This window comes from Piliocolobus tephrosceles, chromosome 9, assembly GCF_002776525.5.
Source record: "Piliocolobus tephrosceles isolate RC106 chromosome 9, ASM277652v3, whole genome shotgun sequence".
Classification (NCBI taxonomy): Eukaryota; Metazoa; Chordata; class Mammalia; order Primates; family Cercopithecidae; genus Piliocolobus; species Piliocolobus tephrosceles.
Window position 1 is genome coordinate 114,398,313 of NC_045442.1, and position 18,538 is coordinate 114,416,850.

Here is an 18,538-nt window from a genome sequence, read left to right on the forward strand (position 1 = left end):
CCTCTCTACAAAACATTTAAAAATTAGCCAAGTGTAGTGGTGCACACTTGTAGTCCCAGCTATTTGGGAGGCTGGGGTGGGAGGATCCCCTGAGCCCAGGAAGTCAAGGCTGCAGTGAGCTATTACACCACTGTATGCCAGCCTGGGTGACAGGGTAAGACCCTGACTACACACATAATAATTATAATAATAATAATTAAAAGAAATTTCATAAGTGTTTGGCTTAGTTCTCACTTCTGGCTAGAACTGAGGATGTGGAGGGGACTTGATAGCGCCATAATATATCATATGTTCAGAATACTCTGGGCCTTAGGGATGGATCTGATGTCCTCTGCCTACCTTCTGCTGCTGCCTTCTCTCACCCTGCTAGTGAAGGGCCCCCGGGAGTGGAGTGCATGGCATTGGCTGTGCCCTGTGGTGGGGCTCCTTCATGCGCCTTCAGACCTGGCATATAGGAAGCCTGCCCAGAAAGCAGCCGAGCTGACCCCCGTCCCGCTAGGAATAGCCTCTTGCCCACAATTGTGTCTACTATGTGTACATACCATTGACTCCATGAGGGCAAGGACAGCTTTTTCTTAACTCCGGGCTTTCCTCAACCGTAGTCCTCAATTTTTAGAGACCAGCAACTGTCATACATACTCATTTATTCATTTGTTCATCAAACATTTATTGCCTGTTAAGTGCCAGGTTCTGTACTTTTTTTAAAGTCTCCTATTTTTATGTAATAAAGTTAAGCTTTTTGTTTTTGTGGGGTTTTTTCGTTTGTTTTGAGATGGAGTCTCATTCTGTCACCCAGACTAGAGTGCAGTGGCACCATCTCCACTCACTGTAGCCTCTGCCTCCCGGGTTCAAGTAATTCTTGTGCCTCAGCCTCCCAGGTAGCTGGGATTACAGGTACACGTCTCTACGCCAGGCTAATTTTTGTATTTTTAGTGGAGATGGGGTTTCACATATTGGCCAGACTGGTCTCAAACTCCTGACCTCGAGGCGGTGATCCACCCGCCTCAGCCTCCTAAAGTGCTGGGATTACAGGCATGAGCCTCTGCGCCCTGCCTGGTGTGTATTTTGAATATGTGTGCTAGTATCTTGACATTTTATAAAATTCTAGATATTTTACAAAAAGACTGGTCAACTTTTCTATAGAAATTAAATGACCACTCCACTAGATCTGCCTCTGTTTTAAGAGCTTCTGTAGTTGGAATTCTCCCGGGGACAGTGGCCACTTTTTATCTGTGGCTTCAACTTCAATTTTTTATTTTATTACTATCATCTAGAAATGAATTAGTTGAGATGTACAAAGTTTTATTTTGTTTATATATTGCCCTGATTTTTACCACTTAAGTAATGATGAGAAAATCAATGCTGAGGCCTAGCAAACTCTTGGCAGTAGACTTAAGTAAGAATTATATGTTATATTAATATATGTGTATCCAATAATAATATCATTTGCTAGTTTTGCCTTAGGAACTAAATGGAAGTTAAGGGGAAATTCATATTGATAATTTTTATGACTTTAGAATTATAAATGAATGGGGACAAGGTTTCTCATATTTTCTTCTTTGAAGTGCTTTTCTTGTGTAATTTTATACATTGAAACTTTAAATGTGAGATTTTTTTTTTTTTTGAGGTAGAGTTTCACTCTCGTTGTCCAGGCTGGAGTGCAATGGCACTATCTTGGCTCACCACAACCTCCGTCTCCCAGGTTCAAGCGATTTTCCTGCCTCAGCCTCCTGAGTAGCTGGGATTACAGGCACGCGCCACGACACCTGGCTAATTTTGTATTTTTAATAGAGACGGGGTTTCTCCATGTTGGTCAGGCTGGTCTTGAACACCCAACTTCAGGTGATCTGCCCACCTCAGCTTCCCAAAGTGCTGGGATTACAGGTGTGAACCACCGCACCAAGCCTGAGAATATTGATTTGATATTATAAGTGTTAAAAACACTCAAATAAAAGAATTTATATTTCAAACTCTGTTAAAAATATTCTTCCTCCTTGATAGCCTGAGGTTTTAAAATTTCATAAAATGACAATTAGGTACATAAAACGTAATAACTATCATACTGCGGTTTGAATGTGTCCCCTTTCAAAGTTCATGTGCTGGAAGCTTAATGCCCAATGCCACAGTGGCAGGAGGTATGGCCTTTGGGAGGTGTTCAGATACTGAAAGCCTTGCCATCATAAATGGATTAATGTTGCTATAAAAGGGGCTTGCAAGAGTAGGTTCTCTCTCTTCTGCACTTCTGCCACTTGACTACATGATGTTCCTCCCCCCAAGAGGATACACCATTCAAGGTACCATCTTGAAGCAGAGAGACCCGGCTCTAACTTGCTGGCATCTTGTTCTTGGACTTCCCAGCATTCAGAACTGTGAAAAATAAATTTCTGCTCTTTATAAATCACTCAGGTATTCTATAGCATCACAAAGAAGCGACTGAGGTGTGTCATGAGCATTTTAAAGAGAAGTAACATGGTAAATCTAGAATTTGGAGAGAGAAGACTCTGCTCCTCACTAGTGATGTGAACTTGGATGAGTCACTAGCTTTCATTGAATGAGACAGTAGTTTAATAGCTTACACACTTGCCTCCTTGTCTTTATTTTTATAGAAAATCACATAGGATGTTTGTGATGGAGCTTATAAAATTACAACATGCTCATCACATTTGGGGTATCATTGGTATATAATTTCAATCCCAGGACTCATGGAAACCTTCTTTTCTTTTGAGATGGAGTCTCACTGTGTCACCCACGCTGGAGTGCAGTGGTGCAGTCGCGGCTCACTGCAACCTCCGCCTCCTGGGTTCAAGCAAATCTCATGCCTCAGCCTCCTGAGTAGCTGGGATTACAGGTGCCCACACCATGCCTGGCTAAGTTTTTTTTTTTTTGTATTTTTAGTAGAGACAGGGTTTTGTAATGTTGGCCAGGCTGGTCTCAAGAAAACCTTCTATTTTTGATCCGCTCCTTACGAAGTATTACTTCAGCCAGATGAATTTTAGCAGAGGTCTTGTAATTCCAGGACCTCAGAGGTTGGGGGTAGGGGAAATAGCTGCGAAGTCTCTAAAGCTTCTAGATGTGCCCCTTTCAAAGGATCCCCAAGGAAATGGGCCATTCGGGTGATTTTCAGAAGATTTCAGCCTTAATGTTTTAGTTTACTTTTGTTCACCTTATTTCCTCCTGTCCATTGAGAGGATTCCAACCACTCAGTCTAAAAACAAGGACTTTGAAAGGGAAGAAACAATATGTACTTACTCCTTGGACCTTTGAATTTGGGAGAAAATTTTTCAAAAACCAGAAAGTCTTGTTTTGTGAGTCCACGCACCTGCAGAATCTTAGAGAGTTTTTTCTTTCTTTTTTTTTTTTTTTTGAGAAGGAGAAGTCTATAAACACCATGGAACGCATTGTTCCAGTAGTTTAAAAAGTTAAGAAATGCTAGACACTTAGGTTGATTCCATATTTTGGCTATTGTGAGTAGTGCTTCAGTTAACATGGAAATGCAGATATATTCAACATACTTATTTAATTTCTTTTGTCTGTTTATCCCCAGAGTGGGACTGTTGGATCATATGGTAGTTCTGTTTTTGATTTTTTGAGAAACCTCCATACTGTTTTTCATAATGGCTGTCTCAATTTACATTCCCATCAGTAGTGTGTAAATGTTCCCTTTTCCCCACATCCACACCAGCCCTTGTTATTTTCTAATTGGGATAAAGTGGTATTTCACTGTGGCTTTGATTTGGATTTCACTGGTGATTAGTGATGTTGAGCATTTTTTCATTTACCTGTTGGTCATTTGTATGTCTTATTTTGAAGACAAAAAGACTTATCAATGGATGAATGGATTTTTAAAATGTGATATATAGAAACAATGGAATAGTACCTAGCTATAGAAATGAATACAATCCTGTCATTTGTGGCATCATGGATGAGCCTGAAGGACTTTATGTTAATGGAAATAAGCCAGGCACAGAGAGACAAATATTGCATGATCTCACTCATTTGTGCAGTGTAAAAATGCTGATCTCGCAGAAGTACAGAGTAGAATAGTGGTTACCAGAGGCTGGGCACAGTAGCGGGGAGGAAATTATGGGGAGATATTTGTCAAAGGGTACACAATTAGAGTTAAGTAAGAGGAATAAGTTCTGATGTTCTGTAACGCAGTAGAGCACCCACAGTAAACAATATTATGGCTTATAAATATTATACTGTGTTAGAAGTAACTAGAAGAGAGGATTCTTAATGGTCTCACCACAAATAAATGATAAATGTTTGAACTGATAGACATGCTGAATACCATGATTTGATAATTACACATTGTATATGTATATTGAAACATCACATTATACCTCATACATATGTTCGATTATTATGCATCAGTTAAAACCAAAATAAAAAATAAATATAAACTATATATATTCACAAAATTGAATATTAAACTTTTATAAAAATGAAAAAATGCTATTCTAAACAAATAAATGAATAGATTATAAATGAATAAATTATAAAAATAAATGAATAAATAAATAAATGAATAATTAGAGAAGTAAATAGTCTGTGCCTTAATATTCAATTGGTATATTCTCCATACTCTGTAACCACAGACATTCTAAGAACGTATTCATTATCCTTTGATATAAAAACTAAGAAAGTATTAATAGAACATTACTAAAAGCTTAGGATGCTGTACCTATAACTATAGGACAGCATAAAACCCAGTATAGAGACAATAAAGACTTGAATTAAGTCAATGGTGGTGATATTTGAGAGTAGACTCAAGTGTGACTGTAGTAAGGGTTTTCATAGTGATGGTTTACATGTCATTTTGTGTACAGTGTTTACAGTGTTCAGCGTGATAAAGCATTCCTACTAGATTGGAAACTATAATTTGAATTGGTTAAGAAAATGGAATTTAGTTTTTAATCAATCTTTGCTGAATGAAAATCAGTCATCAGGTTTCATTTATTGGAGATACGTATATAGAGTTAAATTTTGAACATTAAATAATAAAAAAGAAAAGGTTTGCTGCTCCAGAACAGACCCACATTTGTTTTAAATTTTTTATTGTAAAAGCTTTAGCTCCTCAGAAAGTTAAAAATCCTATTGATATTTGATTCATGGGCTTGTATAAGCCAAACTGAGAGTATCCTGCCCATCATACCTGTGGCTAAAGAGAACATACAGAATCATACCTGTGGCTAAACAGAACACTGATTATAATCATCACCAGATTTTTAAAGTCACTCGCGAGTACCTTCCTTCCATTGAATCTCTGAACTTTCTATTTTTTTCCCCAAGATTTTCTTATGAAATATAAGTGGCAATTTGTTTTGAATGAAACGGCCCTATTTTACCTTCATACTTTCAGTCTCACTCTGAGGGTTGGCAGGTTGATGCATGCATCCTGCTCAGTTGATACCTTGCACTGAAGAGGAAAGGGTTTCAATTCTGGACTCTGGAATCTAGTGGTCTGATTCAACATGACCTGCTCCCTCTTAGGAACTGTGTGACTTGGACCCGTTACTTAGGTTCTCTGTACATCTGTTGTCCTGTTCTTAAAAATGGAAAGAAATTTAGGAGGATAAAATGGGACAGTGTATGTGAAGGGCTGAATCCAGTTCCTGGCACACGGTAAGCACCTAATGAATGGCAGTTATTATTAATCATCCATGCAAAGGAACTCATTTCCCCCTGATTTACACATAAGAGTATTCAAAACTTCATCTAGACACTAAGTTCCAAGCAAATTACTAAGCTTCAACTTTAACAAATCAATACAGAGATTTCAGGTATATGTGATGTAGATTCCATTTCATTGCATGCATGGAGGGTCAGCTAGGTCTCAGCACGGCCCTAGGCAAGATGAGACCAATAGTTAAAAGGAGAGAGGTAGTTTTCTTTTCTTTATTTTGAGATGGAGTCTTGCTCTCTGTTGCCTAGGCTTCAGAGCAGTGGTACAATCTCGGCTCACTGCAACCTCCATCCTGGGTTCAAGCAATTCTTCTGCCTCAGGCTCCCAGGTAGCTTTGACTACAGGTGTGCACCACCACACCTGGCTAATTTTTGTATTTTTTATTAGAGACGGGGTTTCACCACCTTGGCCAGGCTGGTCTTGAACTCCTGACCTCAGGTGATCCACCCGCCTCAGCCTCCCAAAGTGCTGGGATTATAGGTGTGAGCCACTATGCCTGGTCAAAAAGAGAGAGAGGTAATTTTCTAAATCAGCCTCATATCACCTCTATCATTTGAAAAGAATTCTACCATTTCTTTTCTCTTAAGCATTACCCTATCACGAACCCTAAGCAGAACAAACAGATCTAACAAACGTCGGGATTCTGACAACAAATGCTCATCACTCATCATTATTTCTCATCTGTTTTCTCATGTGTCTATTCTTGCATCACACATTTCCAGCACATGTTGTGGGCATGGCCTTTGAGGTGACTACACTGGGGTTGGGGAGGAAGGGGAGTGTGGAAGGGATGGCATTTATGAAGTTATCAAGAGATCTAATAGTGGCTCTGACAGAGGAACTCCTGCCGAAATTTATGTCAGCATCCCTAGAAATGACCAAAGACTCAAACACTCCCATGGAACTGTGAGACAAGAGAAGAAAATAAAGCCAGTTTCCCTAGACCCAGCAAACATGGGATTTTCCACTAGCACATCGGCGTGCAGGCAGTTCATGGAATACAGGCCTTCTAGATGTGAATCTGAAGCTCTGAACCACTGTTTGCCCTGTCACCTTTCTTGTAGGCATACGATGGCTCAAGCTCCACAATGTCCCGCCTTGCCAGGACGTGTGGAAGGGAGCAGCTGGCTAACCCCATTGTGTCCTCAGGAAACAGCCTCTTCGTGAGATTTCAATCTGGTCTTTCCAGACAGAACAGAGGCTTCCGAGCTCAATTCAGGCAAGGCAAGTACCCTGTGGATCTTCCCAAGCCCAAGAGAAATCTTCAGTGCTCTGTTTGGTGCAACAGTGAAATGAGACCTGTGCTCAGAAATTGATCACAGCCTTCTACTTAACATGTAAAAAATTAAATAGAACAAAAGAACTGTGACTTACATTTATCCCAACTCCTGATGCTTGTAACCTTCTCCTTCTCTGACTTCCTTTGGACCTGCATCTCTAACAAGTTTTCAGAATAATACTGTTTAAAACTGCTTTTAAGACTAGAAACAGTATAGGAAAGCTTTTATCCAAATTCACTGATCTAGCACTACCCAAGGTTTTACACTACAATGGGATACACTGTTATCAATGACAAGACTTGCTGGTAATGTAATCAGATTCCAGCCCCTGGAAGCAGTGGTTTCCCTCATTTCTGAGTCCTGCCATTGTCCAACTGAGGAGTTACTGTTGTTTTCCATTTATTTTTCTTTGTTCCCTCCCTTCCTCCCCTACTACCCTCCTCTTCCTTTTCCTCTCCTTCCCTTCCTTTTCCCTCCTCTTTTTCCCTCCCCTTCCCTTTCTTTCCACAGGGTCTCACTCTGTCACCCAGGCTGGAGTGCAGTGGTGCAATCACGACTCACTGAAGCCTCAACCTCCCAGGCTCAGGCAGTCCTCCCACCTCAGCCTCCCAAGTAGCTGGGACTATAGGTGCACCCCCATGCCTGGCTGTTTTTTTATTTTAGAGATAGGATCTTGCTCTGTTGCCCAGGCTGATCTCAAACTCCTGGCCTCAAATGATTCTCCTGTCTTAGCCTCCCAAAGTGCTAGAATTACAGGCATGAGCCACCGCACCTGGCCGTTGTTTTTGTTCTTAAATCACCACTTGTCGAAGACCTTTTTATCCATTGCCTTTCATCTGCTCATTCTGAGTGATGAACCCCTTATCCCATCAGAGATGACTTGTATTCAGATAATTCAGAACATTCATTACAAATACATTTAGTCTGTGTAGTCATTATGTCTATCTATCAACTCACTTATATTCTGTAGGAAAGAGCTCTGGATAGGGACAGTGCCTGGATCTAGGTCTCCCAAATACATACCATAGACCTTTAGACTTTGGAGCAAGACAGACTATATTCTTGTTGATTTTAAAGAAAAACTAGTTTCCTAATAGTTCTTTTGCATGTTATTATTCACTTGTATGTTGTTTCATAGTAAAAAGTCCCTGCTAGCTTTCATCTGGACTCTGACAACCTCCTCAAAGTCACCTCCCCTTACCCCATCTCTCTCCAAAGTCACCTGTAAAAGCCCTGCTCTGATCATGCCATTGGAATGTTCAGTGTCTGTCCTGTCTCCACCTGGCCTGCTCCTGCAGATGTTAACCAAGGGCCCCAGAACCGCCCTGACCTCTCTCCAGCGTCAGTCACCCACATCCCTCGGGCACCCCACGCTCCAGCTGAGCATGTATAGCTGCAGTCCTTACCCTCTTCTGTGTCTGCTCAGGCGGTCCCCTCCCTGGCCTCCCTTTTCTCACCCTCCAAGTCCTAGTTTAGCCTCAGCCTCCTCCTCGGCGAGACCTCTTACACCCTCCAGCAGTGACCGCCTCTCCCTCTTCAGGACTCACATGGAATTTTGCTCTTCTCTGATAATCTGCAGTCATCCTTAGGAAGCCTTGTTCAATTGAGTATTTATTTTCCTGAAAAAAAAAGAGGTCATTTATAAGTAGATTATCCCTATACCTATGATTTATGAGTGGGCCGTGTAAGTGAATCCATGCAAGAATTTTGTTTGAATAACTTAGGCAATTCATAGCCATTGAATCTGTTGCTTTTTGCCACTTCCTACTTTCTGTAGTTGAAGAACAATTGTTAAAAATATAAACTGTGCTCCTGTTTTCTCATGGTTTATGTACAGCTCTCCTTACGGAGAACGTCCTTGGTACGCATTTGAGAAATAAGAAGAAAAATCATTGATGGTTTTATTCATCAAATAATTGTTTCGTACGGTCAGTAGAAATGAAAAGCATATGACATGTATGTGTGTTTGTGTGTTCCCCAGCTTGCGGAGGCCACATCCTCACCAGCTCATTTGATACTGTTTCCTCTCCACGGTTCCCTGCCAATTATCCAAACAATCAGAACTGCAGCTGGATCATTCAAGCGCAACCTCCATGTAAGTAAAAAAATAAAAAAGAAAAGGCATGCAGGAGAGAAGGTGTCTGTGGGAAGGTCAGTCTATGAGTAACCTTCTTATCTCAGTGCTCACAGTCGATGGCCTTCCTCTTCATCTTTTGCAAGTCCCTATTGCCTGATGTGCACAAGAACAAGCATTTCCTAATCTGATAGGGAAGTCATTTTTACAGTTGCTTCTAAATTTAAAAACAATTTTTTTTTCATTTCAATGCCTAGTAAAGGTTAAAAATACACACACACAACAACACAACACACCTACAACCTCGCTGTATTAACAGGCATATATATGCAGGCATGTGAGATTGGGGGTAAACCAAAATAATCCATAAATAGTTTTTGACATGTGTGCCTTGAGTGTAGCTGATGCTCAAGACAGTTGCTGAGTGAACAAATGAAGAAGAGCCACAGACTGGAGAATCAGTGTCTCACGGGCCAGAATGCAATGCACGCGCCTATCCATCAAAGCAGACATTCATAAAACCTGGGCTCTCCTGCAAGGTACTATTCCAGCACAGGCCTTGAATAAACATTGAATAAAGGCTTACTTTCTTTTCTTTCTTGGAACTCTAGAATCTTATTTTCTGACCTGGTAACAGTCCGTTGGTAAGACAGAAAGAGAACATCAGGAAATGCCTCTAAAGGACGTGACAGAATAGCTGCAAAGCAGGTGATGCTTGGGGCCCTTCTGAATCCTGTTTCAGGGGAGCCCTGCCCTCCCTTGAGGTTTGCAGGAAAATACAGTTTCAGGCATAATGTAGGAGAGACTTTAAGTTCTTCACTCTACACAGCAATAAGTCGCCTGTGTGAAAATAGGGAAGTCACTTAAGCTTATCAGGCCATGAAAAAATAATCTGCAAAAGGAAGAGTCTGGCTTAAATATTCTCTAGCACTTTCCCTTGGGATGCCAGGAGTTAACAAATTGCCGGTGTCTTTATTGACATGCATAAGATGTGGTGGCCGATGATGTAATCCTTAGCCAATTCAAACGGGGAGGTGGAGCCCCAAAGAAAGTTGCCAGCCAGCCAGAAACTGAGCTATAGATAAAGAAGCCCCCTCCCTTGAACAGAGCAGTTTGTGCCTGAGGATTATTTTCTAATGAGTTGTAAAGTATTTAGATGAAGGATCTCACTAGTTCAAGAACAGCAATAGGAAAAGATCCTGTTCCCAAGATTAGAGAGCTTGAAGAACAACAAAAAGAAAACGTATCCAGGGGCTTGCTGTTCTGCAAAGCTTTCTTGATAAATGTCTCTGAACCTTAGGGCACTAGCTCTAGCCTGAAAATAAAACTAAGTGAGCTAAAATGTGACAGCCAGGGAGAAAAGAATGCATTATTTGCAAGCACATGCAAAGAATCCGAATTTAAGGAAATGTGTCTATGGAGAAAAATGCTTACGAGAGAAACAGAGCAATGGTGATATAAAAACTGGAAAGATGGCATTTTCCAACAAGATATTCCCTTATAGTGCCTGCAGTGAACCTACCCAGGAGTCCTCTTATTTACCACTACCAGCGTTTCAGATGCCACAGGCACTTTGGAAAGCATCTATTCTGTTACTCTTCAAAGGAAACCATCTAGCATAGAAGTTATCCCCTTCCCTCTCTTTATCCCTTCAACCACGTGCAAGTCTGCCTCATTCATTACTTCTGTGCTGGAGAACCCTTACATGAAATTGTCAGAAGTAAAATTTATCTCCCTGTATGTTTTTTAATTTTAATTTTATCTTGTAAAAAATTTTTATTTTTAATGTTTGTGAATACATAGTAGATGTGTATAGTTATGGGGTACCTGAGATGTTCGGATGTAGGCATGCAGTGTGAAATAATCCCATCGTGGAGAATGGGGTCTCCATCCCTTCAAGCATTTATCCTTTGCGTTACAAATAATCCAATTATACTCTTTTAATTATTTTTAAATGTACAGTCAGTTATTATCGACTACAGTTACCCTGTTGTACTATCAGATAGGTCTTACTCATTCCTTCTATTTTTTAGACTCATTAACCCCACCTCCCCGTCTTGCCCCATCTCCCTGTATGTTTTATTTGCCAGTACTGTGTTAGATAATCTTCTCTTTTTTCTTCCAGTAAATCATATCACCCTCTCTTTTACCCACTTTGAACTTGAAAGAAGCACAACGTGCACACGTGACTTTGTAGAAATTTTGGACGGCAACCACGAAGACGCACCCCTCCGAGGTACCTCGGCGCTCACTCATATACATCTGTGGTCTTGGCTGTGCTTTATTTATAGATCTACATATTTATAGGCTGCCGTTCTAGGTTAGAATGTTTCCAATAAATAGAAAGAGCAGCCTAAGCCAAGTAAAGATGATTAAAGGGTAAGAAAGTAGGCTTGAATGTGGGGTTCAGGGAACTCAGCCTGTTGATTAATATATTCAAACGTGTGAATAGTTTGTGTATATGTTTTAAAAGATTTAAAAATTGCAGCTGCTTTAAGGAGTAGTGGAATGCAGCCCATCCCAGCATTACAGAGCATTCTATCAGAAATTTCTTGTTAATATTTGACCAAGTTCTTACATTCAAATGGAGCATGTTTCTTTCAGCCTTGTCCTTAGTGGACGCAAAAAAAAAAATAATAATAATAACCACTTAATTAGTTAATTAATTAATTCCATTAAAAATCTGTCATTTGTTTGTTAGACTTCCCAATAAAATTAAGAGTGCCACTATCTAGTTTCTGAAATATTCTCAGGCAAAAAAACAAAACAAAACAAAACAAAAACCACCTCAGGCCATTTAAGCTTTCTCCATAAACTTCCTAACTTTTGAATTTTGTTGTAAAAACTTCTCATCCTGCACTAGAAGACAAGGTCTGTCAGGGAGGAGACTATTTTGCCTGTTGCCTAATTCCCAGTGCCCAGGACAGTGTCTGAGACAAAAGTGAGCCATCAGTGAACTCTCCACACCCTATCCACACCTCTCACAGCATCGCCTGAGGTCTTTGTTGGTAAGCCTTTGACAAGGATAAGGATATATTATTCAACAAACTGTTACATCGCAAGACCTTGTGCTGAGTACTGTTCTCAGTATGTTAGAAATAATAAGTCCATCCTTTTAACCTTATGAGATAGGTTTCATTATTTTCAATATGCCCCTTTTCTCCAAGTGGGGAAACTGAGGCACCGAGCACTTAAGTAACTTACCTAGGATCACACAGCTAGCAAATGACTGAGCCAGGAGCTGAATCCAGGTAGCCTGGCTCCAGCATCCACACTTTTCTGTGCTACAACATATTGAATATTAGGGCATGTATTTGTATGGGTCCAACTGGGCCGGAGATTTTTGCTCTAGGTACATGTGTCCCTTGGTCGTCTAAGTTTTTCCTCTGGTCCTATTGTTCTTGATCATGTTTATAAATCACCTCTCCTATGTATAGCTCCTATATTTTAAATGATCAGGTATTGTCTCAAACACTGACCCTGAATGAAGTGGTTCTCCTAGTGGCAATTTCTTCCCTTTGTTTTGGTCTCTTGTAATTCTAGTAAAGATGTGTTTCCTAGAAATAGCGGCCTCTGCCATGTCATCATTCATTCTCCTTGTGGTTATCTTCATTATCTAGGCCGTTACTGTGGCACTGACATGCCCCATCCTATCACATCCTTCAGCAGCGCCCTGACACTGAGGTTCGTCTCTGATTCTAGCTTGGGTGCTAGAGGTTTCCATGCTATGGTCACTGCATCAGTGTCGGGTAAGAAACCTTAGCACCTGGCTCCAGCGGTTAACAGGGATGTGGTAGAAATTCTTGGTTTGTTATTTTGGACTCTTGGACCTTCGTAGTTGGGAGCTAATTTCCTGAGATCACCTCTGGACCAAATCTTACCTTCTTCCCAATTAAGTGAACCTGTTGTCAATTCTAACAATAATGAACTCTGGAAGTGTGGAGGATTGGTTGGAAATGTGGCTGTCTTTTCAGCTACACCCCACGCTCTCAGATGACTTGATGTTCTTTTTTTTGTTTTGTTTTGTTTTGTTTTTGAGATGGAGTCTCAGTCTGTCGCCCAGGCTGGAGTATAATGGCACAGTCTTGGCTCACTGCAACCTCCACCTCCTGGGTTCAAGCGATTCTCCTGCCTCAGTCTCCTGAGTAGCTGGGATTACAGGCACCTGCCACCACACCTGGCTAATTTTTGTATTTTTAGTAGAGACGAGGTTTCCCTATGTTGGCCAGACTGGTCTCGAACTCCTGACCTCATGATCTGCCAGCCTCGGCCTCCCAATGTGCTGGGATTACAGGTGTGAGCCACTGCGCTCACCCTAGTGTTCTTTTTGGCTTGTTAAGGCAGCCCCAACGTGGGGAGGAGAGGAACGGGGAGCCGCCCAGGACTGGGTTTCTTAGCCTGTTAGCCAGGAGAGTGCTGCTGGTCACTGCCATCTTCCTTGTTATTAGTAGTTAAAAGCTACAGAACACCTAGAAGATGGTGTGTGCATTTTGGTGCTCTACTGAGAGGGAAAAGCAAGCATGCTGCCTTGGGTTCTAGGCCAGGGTTGAATAGAATCCTGGTCACAAAAGTCAAGTGGCTGTAGGATAGTGAACAAGTCTTTTATTCTTCAAAGTTACCGTTCACAGGTAGAAAAGGCTTTGAGAAAAGACATGCAGAAGTTCCTTCTAATCCACCACACTGCTTGGCCCTTGATCTTCAGTTTGCAGAATCATTCCCTCCTTATTGTATATGACATCAATGTTTTAAAATGTGAGATGGACATATTGACTATTCTTTTACATTGATATGGCTCTAGCGTTCTTTCTCCTTTATTTTATAGTGTCTGATGCAGTCTTTGCTGTGATACTCACTTTATTTCTGTTTTCTTCCAGCTTGTGGTGGAACGTTCTACGTGGCTGAAGGCATCTTCAACAGCCCTGGCTACCCAGACGTTTATCCCCCTAATGTGGAATGTGTCTGGAACATAGTCAGTTCCCCTGGCAACCGACTCCAGCTGTCTTTTATGTAAATCCTTTTTATGGTGTATTGTTTCAGTGCTAATGAATCTGTAGGAAAGAAGTCCTGGTGCTAATAGGATGGGCAACTTACAGTATACGTGAAATTTAGGAAGTATTTTTCCACATTTCCTCTATTTCAGTCATAATTTGAGTTATAAATAGCATGAAGATTCTGTCAACCATGGTTCTTGAGTCCTGTCTAACATTCCCAAAAGAACATTCTTGAGTCCCTGGTGAATGAATCTGTGGCCCATTCATGTTCAGAGTACAGGAATCTTATCTTTTTTTTGGAATTAGACACATTTAGGTCCTTCCAGAGAATCACTAGTATTGTTTATTCCAGCAGAGCCCTCCCATCTCAATTAAGCATTCTTTACGCTTATATCTTATCCCCACCTCAATCCACCTTTCCTTCTATTTCTATCAGAAGAATGGTTTTGGGGCCAGGTGCGGTCACTCATGCCTGTAATCTCAGCACTTTCGGAGGCTGAGGCAGGCAGATCACTTGAGGTCAAGAGTTCGAGACCAGCCTGGCCAACATGGCAAAACCCCGCCTCTACTAAAAATACAAAAATTAGCCGGGAGTGGTGGTAGGCACCTGTAATCCCAGCTGCTTGGGAGGCTGAGGTGGGAGAACCCCCTGAACTTGGGAGGTGGAGGTTGCAGTGAGCCGAGACTGAGCCACTGCACTCCAGCCTGGGCAACAGAGTGAGACTCCATCTTGAAAAAAAAAGAAAAAAGAATGGTTTTGGAAGTTTTTTGACTTCCAAACTTAAACTTACTTAAACTTTAAACTTAATTTTTTAGCGCACTTTCATATTCCTCATTCCTCATTGCACTATAACACTTTTTGAACAGGGACTATAAAAATGGAATTAGTAGTAGGATCCTATAACATTCTGAGTGGTCTTAGATTAAATTAGACAGCAACAATAATATCTCTTAGAGTAGATGTAAAAAGCACACATTTTAATCAACTAATAGAGAGGTATATGTGACACGTCACGTGATAATGAATGCTTATTGTATGTTGAGAGATAAGATCTTGGAATTTAAATTGCCGTTTTGAATTAGAAGTTATTTACCAGTCTATGTTACATATTACTAGGCTGTGGTTGGGATTGCTAATTCTGTTTTGAAGAGACTATAAGTAACTTATTGTTGAGAGAGGAGGATTGTTTTGAGGACCCTGGCCTGTTTATTTAAAAGTCTTACTTTTCTTCCAAGACTTGCTAATCTGTGCATCTGGAACTGATTAAAAATATGGGACAACCATCCCATTTGTGGACCAAGTTCAAACATCTCAAGTTGCTTTTTTTAAATCCATCAGTCAGACAGAGCCTCTCCAGGGTACAAGTGGCCTTGTGTTAAGACAAAGACACCCTCTGCCTGCCGAAAGGCAATGCAAGTTTAAGCTGCCTCACAGGAAGGAGGTTTTGGTTTGTCTTTTTTTTTTTTTGGAGACACAGTCTGGCTTTGTTGCCCAGGCTGGAGTACAGTGAAATGATCTCAGCTCACTGCAACCTCTGCCTCCCGGGTTTAAGCTATTCTCCTGCCTCAGCCTCCTGAGTAGCTGGGACTACAGGCACATGCCACCATGCCAAGCTAGTTTTTATATTTTTAGTAGTGATAGGACTTCACTATGTTGGCCAGGCTGGTCTCGAACTCCTGACCTCAAGTAATTCACCCACCTTGGCCTCCCAAAGTGCTGGGATTACAGGCGTGAGCCACCACACCTGGCCTGGTTTGTCTTCGTCTTCACTAACAGCACAGAATTCTGGATGGGAAGAAATCTATATACTTTATAATGTTTACCGGACATATATTTATTCCTTTACTCAACAGATATTTATTAAGCTCCTAATATGTGCTAGGCATGTAGTTGGCTCATGCTACTCTCCTATGAGGTGCTTTCTATATATTGATCAATAAAACACCATCATTGTCCTTAGAATAAAATTCAAAGCCCTTCGCACAGCTTTAGAAGGCTTATCAGAATTGCCACATAAAATGATTTTTTTTGGTCTTTTCCTCTGTGTCTCTACCACATTCACATTGTTGACCGCTCTCATTCAGCGGTTGCCAGGAACTGAGCTAGGTGTTCAAGACAGATAAGATTTCGGGTCTTGACAAATTACTCATAAACCAATATTAAGAAGCTGTTTAATTAAATACATTTTATTTCTGTGGGATAATAATAACAAGTTTCTATAAACAAATTTATAATAATTTCAAATTTCTAGAACTGTGAAGATAAAGAAGATGTCAAATTTAAAACGCATACCACACAGCTGGTGCTTAGCAAATGTTCAGTGACTTAATTCTCTCAACCTTTACCATTTCTGAAGCATCTTCTGTGATGGTTCACAAATAAATCCAAATGGGCAGCACTAGGCTCTCCTTCCAGAGGGTAGGAGATTACATACACAGAAAGCAAGTTTCATCTATTTTAGTGCTTAATAGACATTACATTTTAATTACCATATAGAAAATCATAATGGCTCAGCTATTTCCTTTCTTGCCTGTAAGAAGTTAATTTTGATTACTCTGAGTTACTAGCTTGAGTTTTATTTTTAAAATGGATTTTTTAGACTGCAAGATGCCTCTTTTTTTGCAGTTGATTAATGAGAAGGCAAGGCCTGTGAGTTATTTCTTCCCTGGTCTAAATTCTATCCAGATGGGTGCTTGGAAACATTACCCTGGGGTGTGTGAGAGCATATGAGAAACATATGTATCACATCAAGTTCTAAAACATGGGGCTGGGATTGTGGTGAAACTGAGCAGGGAAGAGGACTGGAGAAATTATGGTTGAATCTGCAACAAAAAGGAACGGGGAGAAATAAAACCTAAAAAGGAGTTTTTTTTTGTAAAACATGTATTTAACCATTTATTACCCATAATATGACTAACAATGTGAAATATGCTAAAATTGTTTTCTTCTGCTTCTCGGAACCTAGAAAGGGAAGAAAGGGAGATCATTTTCCTCAGAAGGTAAATTACATGCAGCTGCCTCTAAACTCTTTCTATTCAAAGTGCAGTGCAATCTTTCTGACCAGTTAGTTCACCCCTGTGGTTTGGTAGGCAAGGAATTGACAGAAATTGTATTTTATGCTTGCAGAGTGCTTTTAGAAAGTGATTGGTCTCGGTTCAAGAATCAAAATGAGATAATAAGAAACAGTGATTGTACTTTTTTTGTTCCACATCCTACATTTACTAACAAATCTAAGCCAAAGGGTAGAATTGCTTTTAAAATGTAGCAGCCTAAAGCAAAGACTTCCAAGAATAATCAAGCTTTTTTAAAGTTTAATTTAATCCTTATCAGTATTTCCCTACCACCATGTCCAATGGAATGTCTTTTCTGCCATCTAGCACTGGATTACACTAGTCAAGTACATAGAAAAGACCTTCACTTCGTAATCTTCTGGAGTATTGGACAGAATGCTAATGTGCATGTTGATCACCTAGGATCTTGCTGAAATTCACTTTCTCACTGAGTTGGTTGGTGGGGCCAGATTCCTTGTTTCAAACAAGCTCTCCGGTGATGCTGATGTTGCTGGACTATGCACTGCACTTTGAATAGAAAGATTTTAGAGGCAGCTGCATGTAATTTACCTTCTGAGGAAAATGATCTCCCTTTCTTCCCTTTCTGCTTTCTGAGAAGCAGAAGAAAACAATTTTAGCATATTTCACATTGTTGATCATATTATGGGTAATAAAATTGAGCCTGAATGTATGCACCAAACTTGGCAGTCATCCCAAAGATGGATTTAGACCAATTCCTTGCAAAAACAAATGATTGAAGATACAAATATTATGTTATAAAGCATCAGATTGTCAAAGGAGACAAATGTGTGGTTTGCTTTACCTGATGTGAATATATCCTGATTTCAATGATCAATTATAGCTTGCTGTAAAAGTTCCATCTAGAGTAGTACAGATGGTCTATACTGTAGTGACCCACCTTGGTGGGATTGTGAGAGCCACCAGCTTACCACCAGGCTTACTGATTTGGTTAGAGACCTACCAATGCTAGTATCTGGCTTGAGAGGAGGGTAGAGCAGAGCTGACCAGTTACTTCACCCCTGTGGTCTGGTAGGCAGGGAATGACCAGAGATGTACCTGGTATATTGACTAGTGGTAGGGCTTGAGGTGGCCAGAGACTTGAGGCTGGTTATCTCTAACCATTCTCCTCCATTAGCTGAGATAGAGCCCCAGGGGAACACTATACTTAGCATAAAGTAAAATCTTGCAATGGATAATGTTGAGCGTTAATGGAAAGATACACATGACAGAGAAGTACATTTTCCCTTTCCTTTCCTTTCCCTTTTCCTTCCCTTCCCTTCCCTTCCCTTCCTTTCCTTCCTTTCCTTTTCCCTTCCCTTTCTTTCCTTTCCTTTCCCCTTCCCTTCCTTTCCTTTCCTTTCCCCTTCCCTTTCTTTCCCCTTCCCTTCCCTTCCTTTCCCTTCCCTTCCTTTCCTCTTCCCTTGCCTTCCTTTCC

General features: G+C 40.7%; 1 protein-coding gene across 1 annotated transcript in view; it reads left to right on the forward strand.

Annotated features, from left to right (window-relative positions):
* CUBN (cubilin) overlaps positions 1 to 18,538 on the forward strand; it is a 336,941-nt gene that overhangs the window by 186,934 nt on the left and 131,469 nt on the right. The window contains exons 33-37 of the mRNA XM_023223232.1: positions 6,751 to 6,910; positions 8,948 to 9,061; positions 11,166 to 11,276; positions 12,661 to 12,789; positions 13,915 to 14,047. Of these exons, the coding sequence (XP_023079000.1) occupies positions 6,751 to 6,910; positions 8,948 to 9,061; positions 11,166 to 11,276; positions 12,661 to 12,789; positions 13,915 to 14,047 (647 nt within the window). The remainder of the gene's footprint in view (positions 1 to 6,750; positions 6,911 to 8,947; positions 9,062 to 11,165; positions 11,277 to 12,660; positions 12,790 to 13,914; positions 14,048 to 18,538) is intronic.